This window comes from Rhinopithecus bieti, unplaced genomic scaffold (genome assembly GCF_001698545.2).
Source record: "Rhinopithecus bieti isolate Rb0 unplaced genomic scaffold, ASM169854v2 scaffold_18688, whole genome shotgun sequence".
In the NCBI taxonomy this organism is placed as follows: Eukaryota; Metazoa; Chordata; class Mammalia; order Primates; family Cercopithecidae; genus Rhinopithecus; species Rhinopithecus bieti.
This window is the reverse complement of record NW_016809492.1, coordinates 165,868-179,869: the sequence shown is the minus strand read 5'-3', so window position 1 is coordinate 179,869 and position 14,002 is coordinate 165,868. Positions and strand designations below refer to the sequence as shown.

The 14,002-nt window shown below is 34.6% G+C and overlaps 1 protein-coding gene across 1 annotated transcript in view; it reads right to left on the bottom strand.

The window, feature by feature from the left end:
• Window positions 1-14,002, bottom strand: part of PNPLA8 (patatin like domain 8, phospholipase A2) — a 52,542-nt gene that overhangs the window by 10,223 nt on the left and 28,317 nt on the right. The window contains exons 6-8 of the mRNA XM_017889538.1: window positions 10,941-11,004; window positions 10,198-10,255; window positions 6,615-6,809 (exon numbers count right to left, since the gene is read on the bottom strand). Coding sequence (XP_017745027.1) covers window positions 6,615-6,809; window positions 10,198-10,255; window positions 10,941-11,004 — 317 coding nt within the window. The remainder of the gene's footprint in view (window positions 1-6,614; window positions 6,810-10,197; window positions 10,256-10,940; window positions 11,005-14,002) is intronic.

Sequence of the window (14,002 nt, the reverse complement as noted above, 5' to 3'; positions counted from 1 at the left end):
GTCACCAAGTTTTTCTTCTAAAAGTTTCACAGTTTTGTTTTACATTTAGAACTGTGATTCATTATGAATTATCTTTGTATAATGTGTGAGGTTTAAGTCACGGTTTCTGGGGTGTGTTTGTGTGTGTGGTGGGGGGTTAGGGGAAAAGAGAGGGAGAGAGAAAGATGACCAATTGTTTCAACACAATTTTTGCTGAAAAGACTATCCTTTCTCCATTGCTTTTGTATCTTTGTCAAAGATCAAATGGCCATATATGTATGATCTATTTCCGAACTCTCTATTTAATTCCATTTATCTATATATCTATCTTTATGCAAATACCACACTGGTACAGTAGCCATGACTACTGTACCTCTAGAGTAAGTTTTTAAATTGAGTAGTGTGATTCCTTGAAACTTTTTATTCTTTTAAAATTGTTTAGGCCAGGTGCAGTGGCTCATGCCTGTAATCCTAGTACTTTGGGGAGCCGAGGCAGGCAGATTGCCTGAGCCCAGGAGTTCAAGACCAGCCTGGACAACATAGTGAAACTTTGTCTCTACTAAAAATACAATCAATCAGCTGGGCGTGGTGGTGCGCACCTGTAGTCCCAGCTACTCCGGAGGCTGAGGCAAGAGAATCAATTGAACCTGGGAGGTGGAGGTTTCAGTGAGCTGAGATTGTGCCTGGGTGCCAGAGCGAGACTCTGTCTCTAAATAAATAAATAAATAAATAAATAAATAAATAATAAAGTTGTTTAAACTATTCTCATTCCTCTGCCCTTCCATATAAATTTTAGAATCTGACTGTATAATTTTTGAAAAGTCCTACTAGAGTTTTGATTGGCATTGTATTATATTTATAGATCACTTTAGGAATAACTCACATCTTTACCATGTAGCATCTTTCAATCACGGTATGTCTTTCCATTTCTTTAGGTCTTCTTTTATTTCTTTCATCTTCTGTTTTCAACATACAGATTTTCTATGTTTTGTTAGATTTATACCTAAGTACTTAATTTTTTGGATCTACTATAAACTATACTGCTTTTGTTACAATTTTGATTTCCAATTATTCTCTGCTTGTATACAGGAATATAATCAATTCTCCCAAGTAGTTTTCTTTGTGGAAAATCATCTACCCCACCATTAGTGCTCTGGCTTGAAGGTCCCATTAAAAACATCATGTAGGATTTTGCCCTACTAATGAAGTATACTATTGTTACTAAAATTTCTCATGGAATGTGAAGAACACTCCTCATCTTTTTACAAATTTATGCTCAGTTATTTTAGGGGGACTGGCAGTATTTTGCAAACCACAGATTATGGTAAGTCTTCATTTATGGCATTACAAAACACCTTTCTCAAAAACCTGTATCTCAAATAATACTCTGGTTGGATCAATAAGATCACATGAGGAGGCAGCTATCAATATATAGAAATGTTCCTAAATACTAACAACACTTTCCAGAGAAAGTTAACTGGCTCTTTAGTTATAGAATAACCAGCCTGAGGCTAACGGACCTTTATTATGGCAAATGTCATTTATCACCATTTATCACCAATGTGTAGCTTTGTGATACCCTTGAGATAACTGGGATACACAGGGCTGTGTTGACGTTCAGAAAAGCAGTTTGCCACATCTTTTTATTGCTTGCTCTATTCTCCATTTTAGCATGGGTGGTTTGTTGCCACATTTACTTCAAAAACCTATTCATCCAACTACTCTTCAAGGTCACACATTGAACTTTGTTATCAAAATGAATGGAATCATATAGCATAAGTTTTTTGGGTCTGGTTTCTTTCACTTAGCAGAATGCTTGTGAGATTCATCTATGTCTCTGTGAATGTCAGTAATTCATTCCTTTTTATTGCTGAGTAATATTTCATTATTTGAATATACCATAGTTTATCCATTCACCAGTTGAAAAGAACTAGTTTTAAATTTAGCTATCTTTATACATTTGTTGAAAGTAATAAATTGGATAGATATTTACATTTGTATTGCTGAACTTTGTAAAAATCTAGATTCCTTCAATGCAGGTGGTAATAATTAAGCTATTTCCTAAAGGCTTTCTCATGTACAAATTTGAATTTAATCCTTTCAACTTTTTCCTTTGTTTTCAATTAACAGATTATTAGAATGATACCTATCCCGTGATAGAGTTAACATTTAAATTCTAATTTGGCAGAAAGTTATTTTTTTTACTAAACCATTTAAATCTTAAATTCTATACTTGTTATACCCTGTGTAACTTCTAATCAAGTAGGTATTTTAGATGAAACACATTTTCATTATATAAAAGCCTATATAAGGATGATCAGAAAGGACAAAAAAGGGAAAAGATGAAGACGCAAACGAATTTTAGCATGAAACGATAACTCCAAAATCAATATCAAATCAAAAAACTGGCAGGTTTCCTGTAGTTTCGCTAACCATTTTTCAAAGTAAATTTCTGTTCCTTAAACTTTACTCACTTTTTATCAAAAAAGTGCAGCAGTTAAGGTTTCTGGGCTCACTCTAATCTAGCGGTGAGGCACACTAACTCTTAAGCTCTGCTTCATAGTTAGCCTCCTCTTTTCAGACGCCTATTCTATCAATAGGTCATTGGGCTAATATTGGGTCCATGGTAGTTCCTGTAGCCTTTCCATTCATTCAAGTATTCATATTTACAGTTATTTTTTTATAGGTGGCATGTGCCAGGCATACTGCTAACTGCCAAAGTAAAATTGACTTGATAAATGACTTGATTGAATAATTTACTTATTATCTCTTAGCGGAGCACACAGATTGTGTTTGAATTGCAGTATACTGTACATGTGCTTAATAGCCTAAAATTTACAAATACTTTTTATTGCTTTTAATGTATATTTAATCACTTCAAATCTAAAGTCAGAACACGTACCAGAATGTAACCGTTGGGCAATGTCGATATGCCTTTTTATTATCTTAGCTTCTGACTTTTTTTCTTAGTTTCTTTTAAAATTTGCTTTTATTGTGGTAAATTAAATATAACACAAAATTGGTCATTTAAATGATTTTTAAGGGTACAATTAAGTGGCATTAATTATATAATGTTTTGTGAACATCATCACTATCTACTTTTTTTTGAGGCAGGGTCTTGCTCTGTTGTCCTGGCTGGATAGCAGTGGCATGATCAATTCACTGTAACCTTTAACTCCTGGGCTTAAGGTGATCCTCATACCTCAGCCTCCAGAGTAGCTGGGACTACAGGTGTGGACTACCACATCCTGTTAATATTTTTTTCTTTTTTTGGTAGAGACAGGGTCTCACTATATTGCAGCAGGCTGGTCTTTAACTCCTGAGCTCAAGTGATCCTCCAGCCTCGACCTCCCAAAGTGCTGGGATTACAGGTGTAAGCCACTGTATCTTAACACTACAATCTATTTCCAAAACATTTTTATCACCCATACTCTGTAACCATTGAGGAATCACTCCCCATTTTCCCTTCCTTATCCCATTTTCTATCCCTAATCAATAACCCATTTTTTATACATCAACTCACATGACAACTTCTTTGTTAAGCTGACCCTGACAGAATAAATCACCTCTATAGTACTCTTTAATCCTGTACATATGTTGATGGTTAAATTTCCACCTTATTCTATAACTGGGTTTACATTCTTTTGTCTGAACTATTTGAGGGCAGGATCCAGGAAGCACAAACAATATGCCAACTATGGTTAAAAATCTTTATATCCTTCCCAGCTAGCACAATGCCTGACTGAGTAAGCACTCACTACATTTCTGTACATTTATAATGAAAATTATTAATTGTGGTTTGGTATAGGCATAATTTAGCAGGTGTCAGCGAGGTTCTTTCTGCTAAAAACACTCTTTACCTGCAATGTTTAAACAAAAATTTCATAATTTATTTATGTTTATGTATCCTAAGCTCTGAGCAAAAACTTTTAGGATGTAAATAAAGCCTGGTAGGAATAATATGTATATCAGAATTGGTCATCAAAACCTCTAGTGTAAACTAATTTATTAGATTCTTTCTCCAAAGACAGGAATGAACAATTTAATTTTGAAGGTGGAGATGGAAAGAGAGATGGAATAATTTTGTGTAAAAAGTAGTACTTCCATGTATGTATTATGCTACTACTTGGGCAGATGGGGAGAGATTGGGAGCTACTCACAAAGAATTCTTCTCACTTTATAATTTTCTAGGACTTGTAATGAACCTTATAAATTTTGTAATAATCTTCTTATAGTCAAAGGCAAATGAAATCTCCCCATTCACCTACTCATAACTCTTAATTGTATCACTACTTTCAATAATTGCTCAAATAGAATATTAATTAACCTATACTACAATGGATACAAAGTAACTACATTAAAACATATGTCAGATGTGACAGCTAAAAGGGATTTTCAAAATAAGACTGGTAATAATTGAATATAATTATTAAAATAATTTAGGATGAGAAGGTTATAGTAAGTACGATACTTTAAACTTGGCAAAACTTCTGAATGGTTAGAAAGAATTAGGACTTCGCTTGAATATTTTCTTTGTTTAAGCAACCAAGATCATTCACACCTTAAAATATTCCCATCAATCTTCTGAGTTGTCATTTGAAGGGAAAAATACCCCATTTCTTCTTCAAGTCTTGGAAGAGAATATATAGTAAGAAAAATATTTCCTTAAGTAGGTTTCTTAGGCTCCAGATTCCATTTGAATACTTTTATTAATTAAATGTGCCAATGTTTCTGAAGCTTATTTATTTATATGAAAGTATATTTTTTGCCCATGTGGCTATATGCTTTACATAAAAATTTATGTAAATTATAAATAACATTTATTTATTCAAATAACCTTAAGAAGTTATTTTAATCTGTGGCTCAAAATAAGTTGAAGGATTATGGTCATCAATATAAAAATGTCTAAGCATGAACAGAAATATCACTAATCTATCTGAAATGGAAAAGGAACCACTGAATTACTTTGGTATATATATTCAACAGTACTGAGTTAAACTTTAGAACTACTTTCTCTTAGGTAAAGAATAAAGAGCAAATGAGATAACTTCTTTTGAAATGTGGAAAACACATGATTCCCAAATGTAATTATTTAGTATTTGAGACTTTCACTAATTGGCATAACTGAAAGTTTGTAGCACTATATTAAGGTTATAACTTAGAAATCCTATTGTATTTTACATACACTGTCTAAATTATTTCTCAATTTATGACATGGTACATATGAATAGGGGGAAATCGTTGTTAAAATAGTAAGCCACATATTAAAATAAAAATTTTATTTTGACCATTAAGTCCTGAAATCAATATCAGAATCTCAGCAGCCAGTACTTTCTGCCCTGAGGGGGTGGAAGAAAGAGAAGAAAAGCAAGAAGGGGAAGTGCCTTACATAATTCAACAATGACTGATTCTGCAAAGTAAGAAATGGTTTGAACTGACGCCAAAGACAAAGGAATCCTATTTTAATCTCTTAGCTACAAATATTATATTACTTAAAGATTAAAAGAAAATGGGAATAGATGACCATAACATTTAAAATATATATAAGCTATTATATCAAAATGAGATAAAATTGATAAAATGTTTTAGCTATAATATTGACATTTACATTTAAATGATCCATTTGAAAGTTTTGAAGTTTATATTGTTGACATGTTGTTTATATAGATCTATGTATGAGTTTTTGAATGCTATCTGAATATCCCTGTCAACAGTACAAGATTTTTTTCTCAACAGATATCTGACCAAATAAAGAGAGTAGACACACTTTAGGGACTAGAGAAAAACGTCAAGATTCCTCTCATTCTACTCCTTTAAATGAGAGATAATATAAAAAATTAAGCATATATAAAAATACAAGCTTTCAAAGTATCAGCTCTAAAGCTTTATTAGCATTTAGTGTAAGTTATGAATTCAGATTTCCATAAAGAGTTGGAAAAACTTGACAGAGGAAAAGTGTAAATGAGTTTACATAACATAAAAAGAATTTCCAGAAATAATAATCAACTTTACAAATAATTTAAACATGAATTTAAAAGAGTATAATTACAGACAATATCCTAACCCTGTAACTTAACAGCTGTGATGCTAATCCAGCTACTTAACTTTTCCTAAGGCACGAATTCCTTGTTTGTAAAATGGAAATAATTCTACCTCATAAGTAGCAAGGATTAAATGAGATAATGCATGCACAGCACTAAATAAGTGTCTGGCACACAGCTAACTTAATGAGTATTTATTATTATTTTACTGTATCCCTTTCTTCAAAATATGCCCACCCAAACTGTCAAACAGACTGGGTTCTGCATTTTCAGGGAGTGTATATCGGTTTTAATTTTTATCATGTTTGGAAAGCTAATCATACATACTCTCACTTTTCCATCAAAATTATCATAATGGGCTACAAATCACACTATATAACACACGAAAATTTTCCCAAAATGTATTTGCATGTCAGAGGCTTGTTAAGAAAAACAACAAATAAAAATATCCTAAATTGTTCCTCTTTTGACATATGAAGAGACAAAGAAGAAAGTCTCCTAGGTTGATCCTTCTGAAGATCAATGACATTTAAGAAGTGCTGATTCTTTTAATCATGTAAAATTTTAAAAGATAAGACATACAAGTCAACTTACTTGATGAAGATCATTTCCCAACGCATATTCTGCAAAGTAGCCTGGAGCAGCAGATGAGGCTCTAATGGCCTGCCACATTTTATACTGACAGCCTCCCAAATAATGAGAGTTGTTTCCAGGAAAATGACCATAGTTTCTGAACACAAAAGCTTTGGGTGTTATCCCTCTATTTACTATGGTACTTACAGCAGCTACCTAGTAAATGAAAAGGTGAACAATTCCATCGTTAACAGTAATATATTTGGGATCTGTAAAAATTAAACACTATTTAGTAGTATGAATGAACAATCTACAACTCTATCAAATAAATATGTGTAACACAACTATAATGTTGAAAAAAGAGAATCAGATCTTTTAAACAGGCATTTCTTTGTGGGATTATAGATATAAAGGCTGAAGCAATTCTGAAAAATTTATTATAAGAGAATAATAATAAGAGATGTATCTGACCACCATTCAATTTGATTTAAAAAATATTCTAAAAGGCAAACATTTCTAGACTTTTACTTAATAATTGACAAAACAGTAGTAATGAATAAAAACTGCTTAAAGCCTGGGCGCAGTGGCTCACACCAGTAATCCCAGCACTTTGGGAGGCCGAGGAAGGTGGATCACTTTAGGTAAGGAGTTCAAGAGCAGCCTGCCCAAAATGGTGAAACCCCATCTCAACTAAAAAGACAAAATTAGCTGGACATGATGGCGGCGCCTTCCAGCTACTCGGGAGGCTGAGGCAGGAGAATTGCTTGCCCAGGAGGTGGAGGTTGTAGTGAGCCGAGATCGCATCACTGCACTCCAGCCTGGGTGACAGAGTGGGACTCTGTCTCAAAACAAACAAAAAAAAACACTGCTTCAAGATAAGTACACTATTTTCATAATGTCACTTACAAATTAGTCTTTGTTTCTGTGCTCTCTGAAAGTATTTTGACTTCAATAAAACTGAAATGTAATACTACACAATCAATGCTTTCAGGTCACAATTATTAAAACCTGGTAGTTGGGTAATGGTCATTAAAAAACTATGATGCCAACCATCTCAGGTCTCAAATTTTATCATTGTTGGTTAAATTTACATGAAATGTGCTGTTTTGTTAATGATCTGTAATACAAACTTAAGAGGCTGACAGGTATTGATGAGGCAAAAGTTAGTGTCCTATGCCAAGTCCTGCCAATTGTTTTGATATTTAATAAACAAAGGTCACATGCCAAATTCCTGTGAGTAATCCAAGTCTGTCTCTAGGCCACTATGGATAGGCATTGGCCATACACTAAAATCCAGAGTCTTTCTATAATCGGAATATAAATATAGCTGGATTAAGAAAACATAGGAGTGGCTCTCCATTTATCATGATGATTTACTTCTTAAGATGGCTAAAGTTCTCCATAACTTTTATTCAAAACTGACAACTTCCACGATTTAAACCAAGCAAACAAACAAGGAGCCTTGGAGATACAGGGGAACAAGCAAGAGGCATAGAGTGCACCCTAGTGTCCTCTCCAAAAGAGCTAAGTCATCCCTTCATCACAGCCTCTGAGGCCCTGCGTCTGATTTAACTGGCCTACTGCTCCAGCCTCATCCCACGTGCGGCCCTCGGATTCTGAGGCACTAGTCTTCAAGAACTCTATCATTTAGTGGAATTCTCTATGACTCTTCCTGCACAGGCCATTCCCTTTGCCAGGAATGCTCCTACTCAATGGCCTTCACACTGACATCTCAAATCTCACTTCCTTAAAGTAGCTGTCCCTCATGTCCCTTTAAAAATATGCTTTCAGAGAACTGCTTTTATGCTCCATAGCACTTATGTATTTCAGGGAAACTACGACATGTCATCTTTGTGATTATTTCATTAATACCTTTGCTGCCCTACAGAGCTATAAATCCCATGCCTGCATTTGCCCACAAATGAATCCAAAGTGCCTAGCAATGGGTGCATAATTAATACTTGCAGAATGAATCAAAGTATGAGTATACCATAGTTAAAGAGCAATAGGCCGGGCGCGGTGGATCAAGCCTGTAATCCCAGCACTTTGGGAGGCCGAGACGGGCAGATCACGAGGTCAGGAGATCGAGACCATCCTGGCTAACACGGTGAAACCCCGTCTCTACTAAAAAATACAAAAAACTAGCCGGGCGAGGTGGCGGGCGCCTGTAGTCCCAGCTACTGGGGAGGCTGAGACAGGAGAATGGTGTAAACCCGGGAGGTGGAGCTTGCAGTGAGCTGAGATCCGGCCACTGCACTCCAGCCGGGGCGATAGAGCGAGCCCCCGCCAAAAAAAAAAAAAAAAAAAAAGAGCAATAGAAGAAGCTGCACTTGTTTGATTTTTCACGGTTACAGTTTGTTATCTGAGAATAAATACAAGCTGCATGAAATTTCTAGGCACATAAATTCTATTCTTTAAAAAAGTAAATTAAACAGAACTCAAGCAATACTCAGATCATCGGGTTTCAAACAAATAAATAAATGAAGAGTCACACTGAGACACATCTAAGTGACATTAAAATTTTACTGGGGATTCAATTTGTATAATAATATAATCTAATATAGTCATGCACTGCATATCAATGTTTTGGTCAATGATGGACCGCATATACAACAGTGGTCCCATAAGACTATAAAGGGGCTTCTATGCTGTATTTTTTACTGTATCTTTTCTATAGATATTTTTTATTTAGATATTTGTATATCTGTAGATACGTAAGTATTCTTACCATTGTGCCACAATTGCCTACAGTATTCAGGATAGTCACCTGCTGTACAGGTTTATAGCCTAGGAACTATAGGCAACACCATGTAGTCTACATGTGTAATGGGCTATACCATCTAAGCATGTCTAGGTACACTCTATAATACTTGCAAAATGACAAAATCACCTAATGACACACTTCTGAGAATGTATTCCCATTAAGTGATGCATGATTGCATTATATATATCTAAGAGGCATATAAAATTTCTCTTTAAAAATCTAGGATAAGAAATGTCATAATGTTCCTTAAATCACTAAATTTGATTTTTTAAAATTATGATGAAATAATTCTTCCTTATTTTCAGTCTGACTTTCATGTTCTTCCATTTCTGTTATAGTCCTACTGGATTTAGAAAAGGTATAAGGATCATATCCTATCTCTTCATAGAATGACTCAATATATAAAGAATTAATTAATCTATAATACCTTAATAAAAGGGCCCTCAGGGCTGGGCACAGTGGCTCATGCCTGTAATTCCAGCACTTTGGGAGGCCGAGGTGGGCAGATCACCTGAGGTTGGGAGTTTGAGACCAGCCTGACCAACATGGAGAAACCCCGTCTCTACTAAAAATACAAAAAAATTAGCCAGATGTGGTGGCACATTCCGGTAATCCCAGCTACTCGGGAGGCTGAGGCAGGAGACTCACTTGAACCTGGGAGACAGAGGTTGCGGTGAGCCAAGATTGCGCTATTGCACTCCAGCCAGGCAATAAGGGTGAAATTCCGTCTCAAAAAATTAAAAAAAAAAAAACAATAAAATAAAAGGGCCCTCAGGACAAGTGCTTTCACCAGACCTTCAGATGGAACTAGGTGTTATATTTAAGAGACTCTAAGCTTACCTTGGGACACGTGGGGTTTCTTGCTGTTTCAATCATCAGTGCAGATCCCATTCTATCCCTTTATTAAAGGAGAAAAAATAAGTTATATCAAAATGACTTTATCTCCTAACAACCAGGAAACATACAGTATGCAATTACTGTTTGTCCACGGCTTTGTCAAAGTGCTATGAGGCAAAAAATGTAAGACTCTCCTCTAGGAGGCTTATAATCCCATTAACGCACATGAAACAACATGCAGTTATTTATCAACCTCTGATTCAAATTGCAAGTATCTATAGTTCTGAAGTGGAGCAACCAATAGAGGGACAGTAACTGGAAAAGATGCAGGAAATTAGCTTGAGGAAGACACTGAAAGACTTCAAGGCAACATATTTAAAGCTAGGACGTATACAGATTAAAGGCACAAAGGCAAAAGAAATCTGTTGTTTTCAGGGTCCTGCCAATAGGATAAAGGAGCTGTGTTGAGATAAGACTGCAGAAGTATGCATGGGCTAGTTAGAGTAACCAGGTAAGGACAATGAAACTTCAAGCTTGTTTTAGTTGGTAAGAGCCAATGTCATAGAAAGCTGCTTTGAAAATCATCAGAGTTGGCATTTGAATTACTATGACATCACAGAAATTGTCCTTGGGCAGCAATTTTTGCAATTCCATAGTAAGAGAATTTTATTTCAATGCAGACTTTTCCAGACTTAAAAATTATGTATTTTCCCTGTATTGAATACAAAGACTATGTATGGTTTCACCAACCTTCCTCATGAGTAAAACCATTTTCTAATGTGTTTTTCAAACAATACTCATGTTTCTCAACTAGAATATTAGTGAATTTCATAAAAAGAATATTTACAAACTGCTTAGTGATCTACCCTTTATAAGCTTTAATAAATATCAATGTAAAGTACTTTCCAAAATCGACAAGATCTTTTGTCTTCCCCAACCTTATCTATACATTTCTACCACATGAAGATCCATGCATTTTATCTTTTTAAGGTTCTTTGTCTTTTCATAGAATTCTTACTGTAAAATTACATGAGAAATCCTAGAAGCATGCTGCTTTCACACTTTTGGCAAAGTTCATATTTATTTATTTTATTTTGTTTAAATCTTGATTTTATCAAAAGCTAAAATGCTTTCAGTGAATTAACTTATGAATATAAATTTGTAAAGAAAGTAATGGTAATTGTTTATTTCTGAGATGCCAAAATATGAAAAAAAAATCAACATGCCTAGATTCTACTGATGCCATAAAATAGTTCCCTTAAAGTAACACAAAATTATCACAGGAAAAAAAAAAAGTCCTCTCAATAAACAATGAGGGAAAAAAAATGCTATGACAAAAAAAGCCAGAAGGTAGGTAGAGAAGAATATTAACAATAATGGCACCCAGTGAATCACAGTTCTGGTATCCATGTCGTTGTACATAGTCTCTTCCTACGGACTCTTGGTTGGTGTGGCTTTCAGTCCATGTGACCTCAGCAAACATGCCATTAAACTGAGGCTTGATAAGTGCTTATGCACTGGGGCTTGCCCTCTGGGAACTCTGAAACCACAAAGATGAGACAAAGCTTGGGTGAGAATGACCAGGTGGAGAGAGAGACTTTCCAGGCCCATTAGCTGAGCCACCAAGTGAACTCAGTCAAGAACAGAAGAAACACCCAGTCAAACCACAGAGTCATGAGACTAAATACATTGCTTCAAGCCACTAAGTTTTGGAGTGGCTTATTCTGCAGCAAAGGCTGAATTTGAAAAGCAGAGAAAGAAAACAACTAACCACACTGATAAAATTTATCAATGTTATGATTAAAATAAAGAAGTTTCTAGAAGAGTAAAATGAGACAGCAACACACAAATATGCAAAGATACTCTCATAAGTAACAAAAGGAAAAAAATTTCATAGTAGAGAAACTGGTTTTAGAATAAATTTTTAAATTTTCATTAAATAATCTTAATAAAAAGTATTGATCAAATGAATCTGGGAATAGATATGAATTATATATATATGTGTGTGTGTATGTATATACATATATATTTTTTTTTCTTTTTTTTTTTGAGACGGAGTCTCACTCTGTTGCCCAGGCTGGAGTGCAGTGCTGTGATCTCGGCTCACTGCAAGCTCCACCTCCTGGGTTCATACCATTCTCCTGCCTCAGCCTCCCGAGTAGCTGGGACTACAGGTACCCGCCCCATGCCTGGCTAATTTTTTGTTTTTGTATTTTTAATACAGATGGGGTTTCACCCTGTTAGCCAGGATGGTGAACTATATTTTCTAATAGACACAAAAGATGTGAAAATAAGTAACATACAATGATAATGGATGGGAAGATTTCACGATTGGAAAGACGTCAATGTTCCACAAAATAAGTGATACATTTCATGTAATTTCCATCCAAATACCAGTGGAATATTTTCTTATGTGATAAAAGTAGCCTAAGATTAACTTTGAAGATTAAATGAAAATTGTGTAAAAGAAGAATAAGGAGAAAAGATTTGCTATGCTATATCATTATAAAAATATTATGCAAAGGTTCAACAACTAAATTTACAGAATTTGTGCAAAGATAAATCCATAGAGAAACCAAAAACTTGAACATAGATTCTAATAAAGATAAGAATTTCAAATATGATAAAGATGATGTTTCAAATCAGTTAAAAAAAAAAAAAACACTCGGTAAAGGGAGCTGGGACATTTGGATTAACATTTGATTAAAAAAATAAAGCTTGATTACCTTACAACATATATCACAATAAGTTTTAGGTAACTTCAGAATTACATATAAACTGAAAACTTTAGAACTAGGAAATAATACAAATATTTACCTACCTTCAGGGTAGAAAAGACTTATTTATTTTTTTTAAATTTAAACTTTTAGTATAAAGAGTATGCATGCAGGTTTGTTAATGGGTAAACTGTGTGTCACTGAGGCTTGGGGTCCCAACAATCCTATCACCTAGGCAGTAAGCATGATACCCAACAAGTGGTTCTTCAGCTCACACTCCCACTCTCCCTCCCGTCTAATGGTCCCCAGCGTCAACTGTTCCCATGTTTATGTTCATGTATATTCAATGTTTAGCTCTCACTTGTAAGAAAGAACATGTGATATTTGGCTTTATGTTTTCGCGTTAGGTTGCTTATTACAATGGCCTCCGGTGCCAACCATGTTGCTGCAAAGGACATGATTTCTTTTTTTTTTTATAGCTGCATAGTATTCCACAATGTATATGTACCACATTTTCTTTATCCAATCCACTGTTGATGGGCACCTAGGTTGATTCCTTGTATCTGCCACTGTGAACAGTGCTATGATGAACACATGAGTGCATATGTCTTTTTGATGGAATGAATTATTTTCCTTTGGGTATATACCCAGTAGTAGGATTGTAGAAAAGACTTAAAACATAAAAGTTAAAATCTTTAAAGGAAAAGATTTGGCTAAATGAAGATGTTTCAATCCTCTACATTAAAAAATTATTAATTAGAAAGCACTTTTTCAATATATGGTTAATATATTTACAACACATTGAGGAATATCCCATGAGAAAATAGGCAAAATTATGCCCTCAAAATTCTCAAAAAAATAATAAGAAGTCATCAAAACCAAAACTAAGTTCAAACTCATCAATAATGAAAGTGATACAAATTGAAACGAGTTTCAAAATCTCTCAAACTGATGTCATTTTAAACATTAAGTGTCTGGCGTTCACGAGTATTTCATGAAACAGAAATACATGTTGATATTGGTGGATGAGTAAGCTAAAACCACTGTATTGAAGAACAAATTCAGCTATGTATGTATCAAGATTGTTAAAA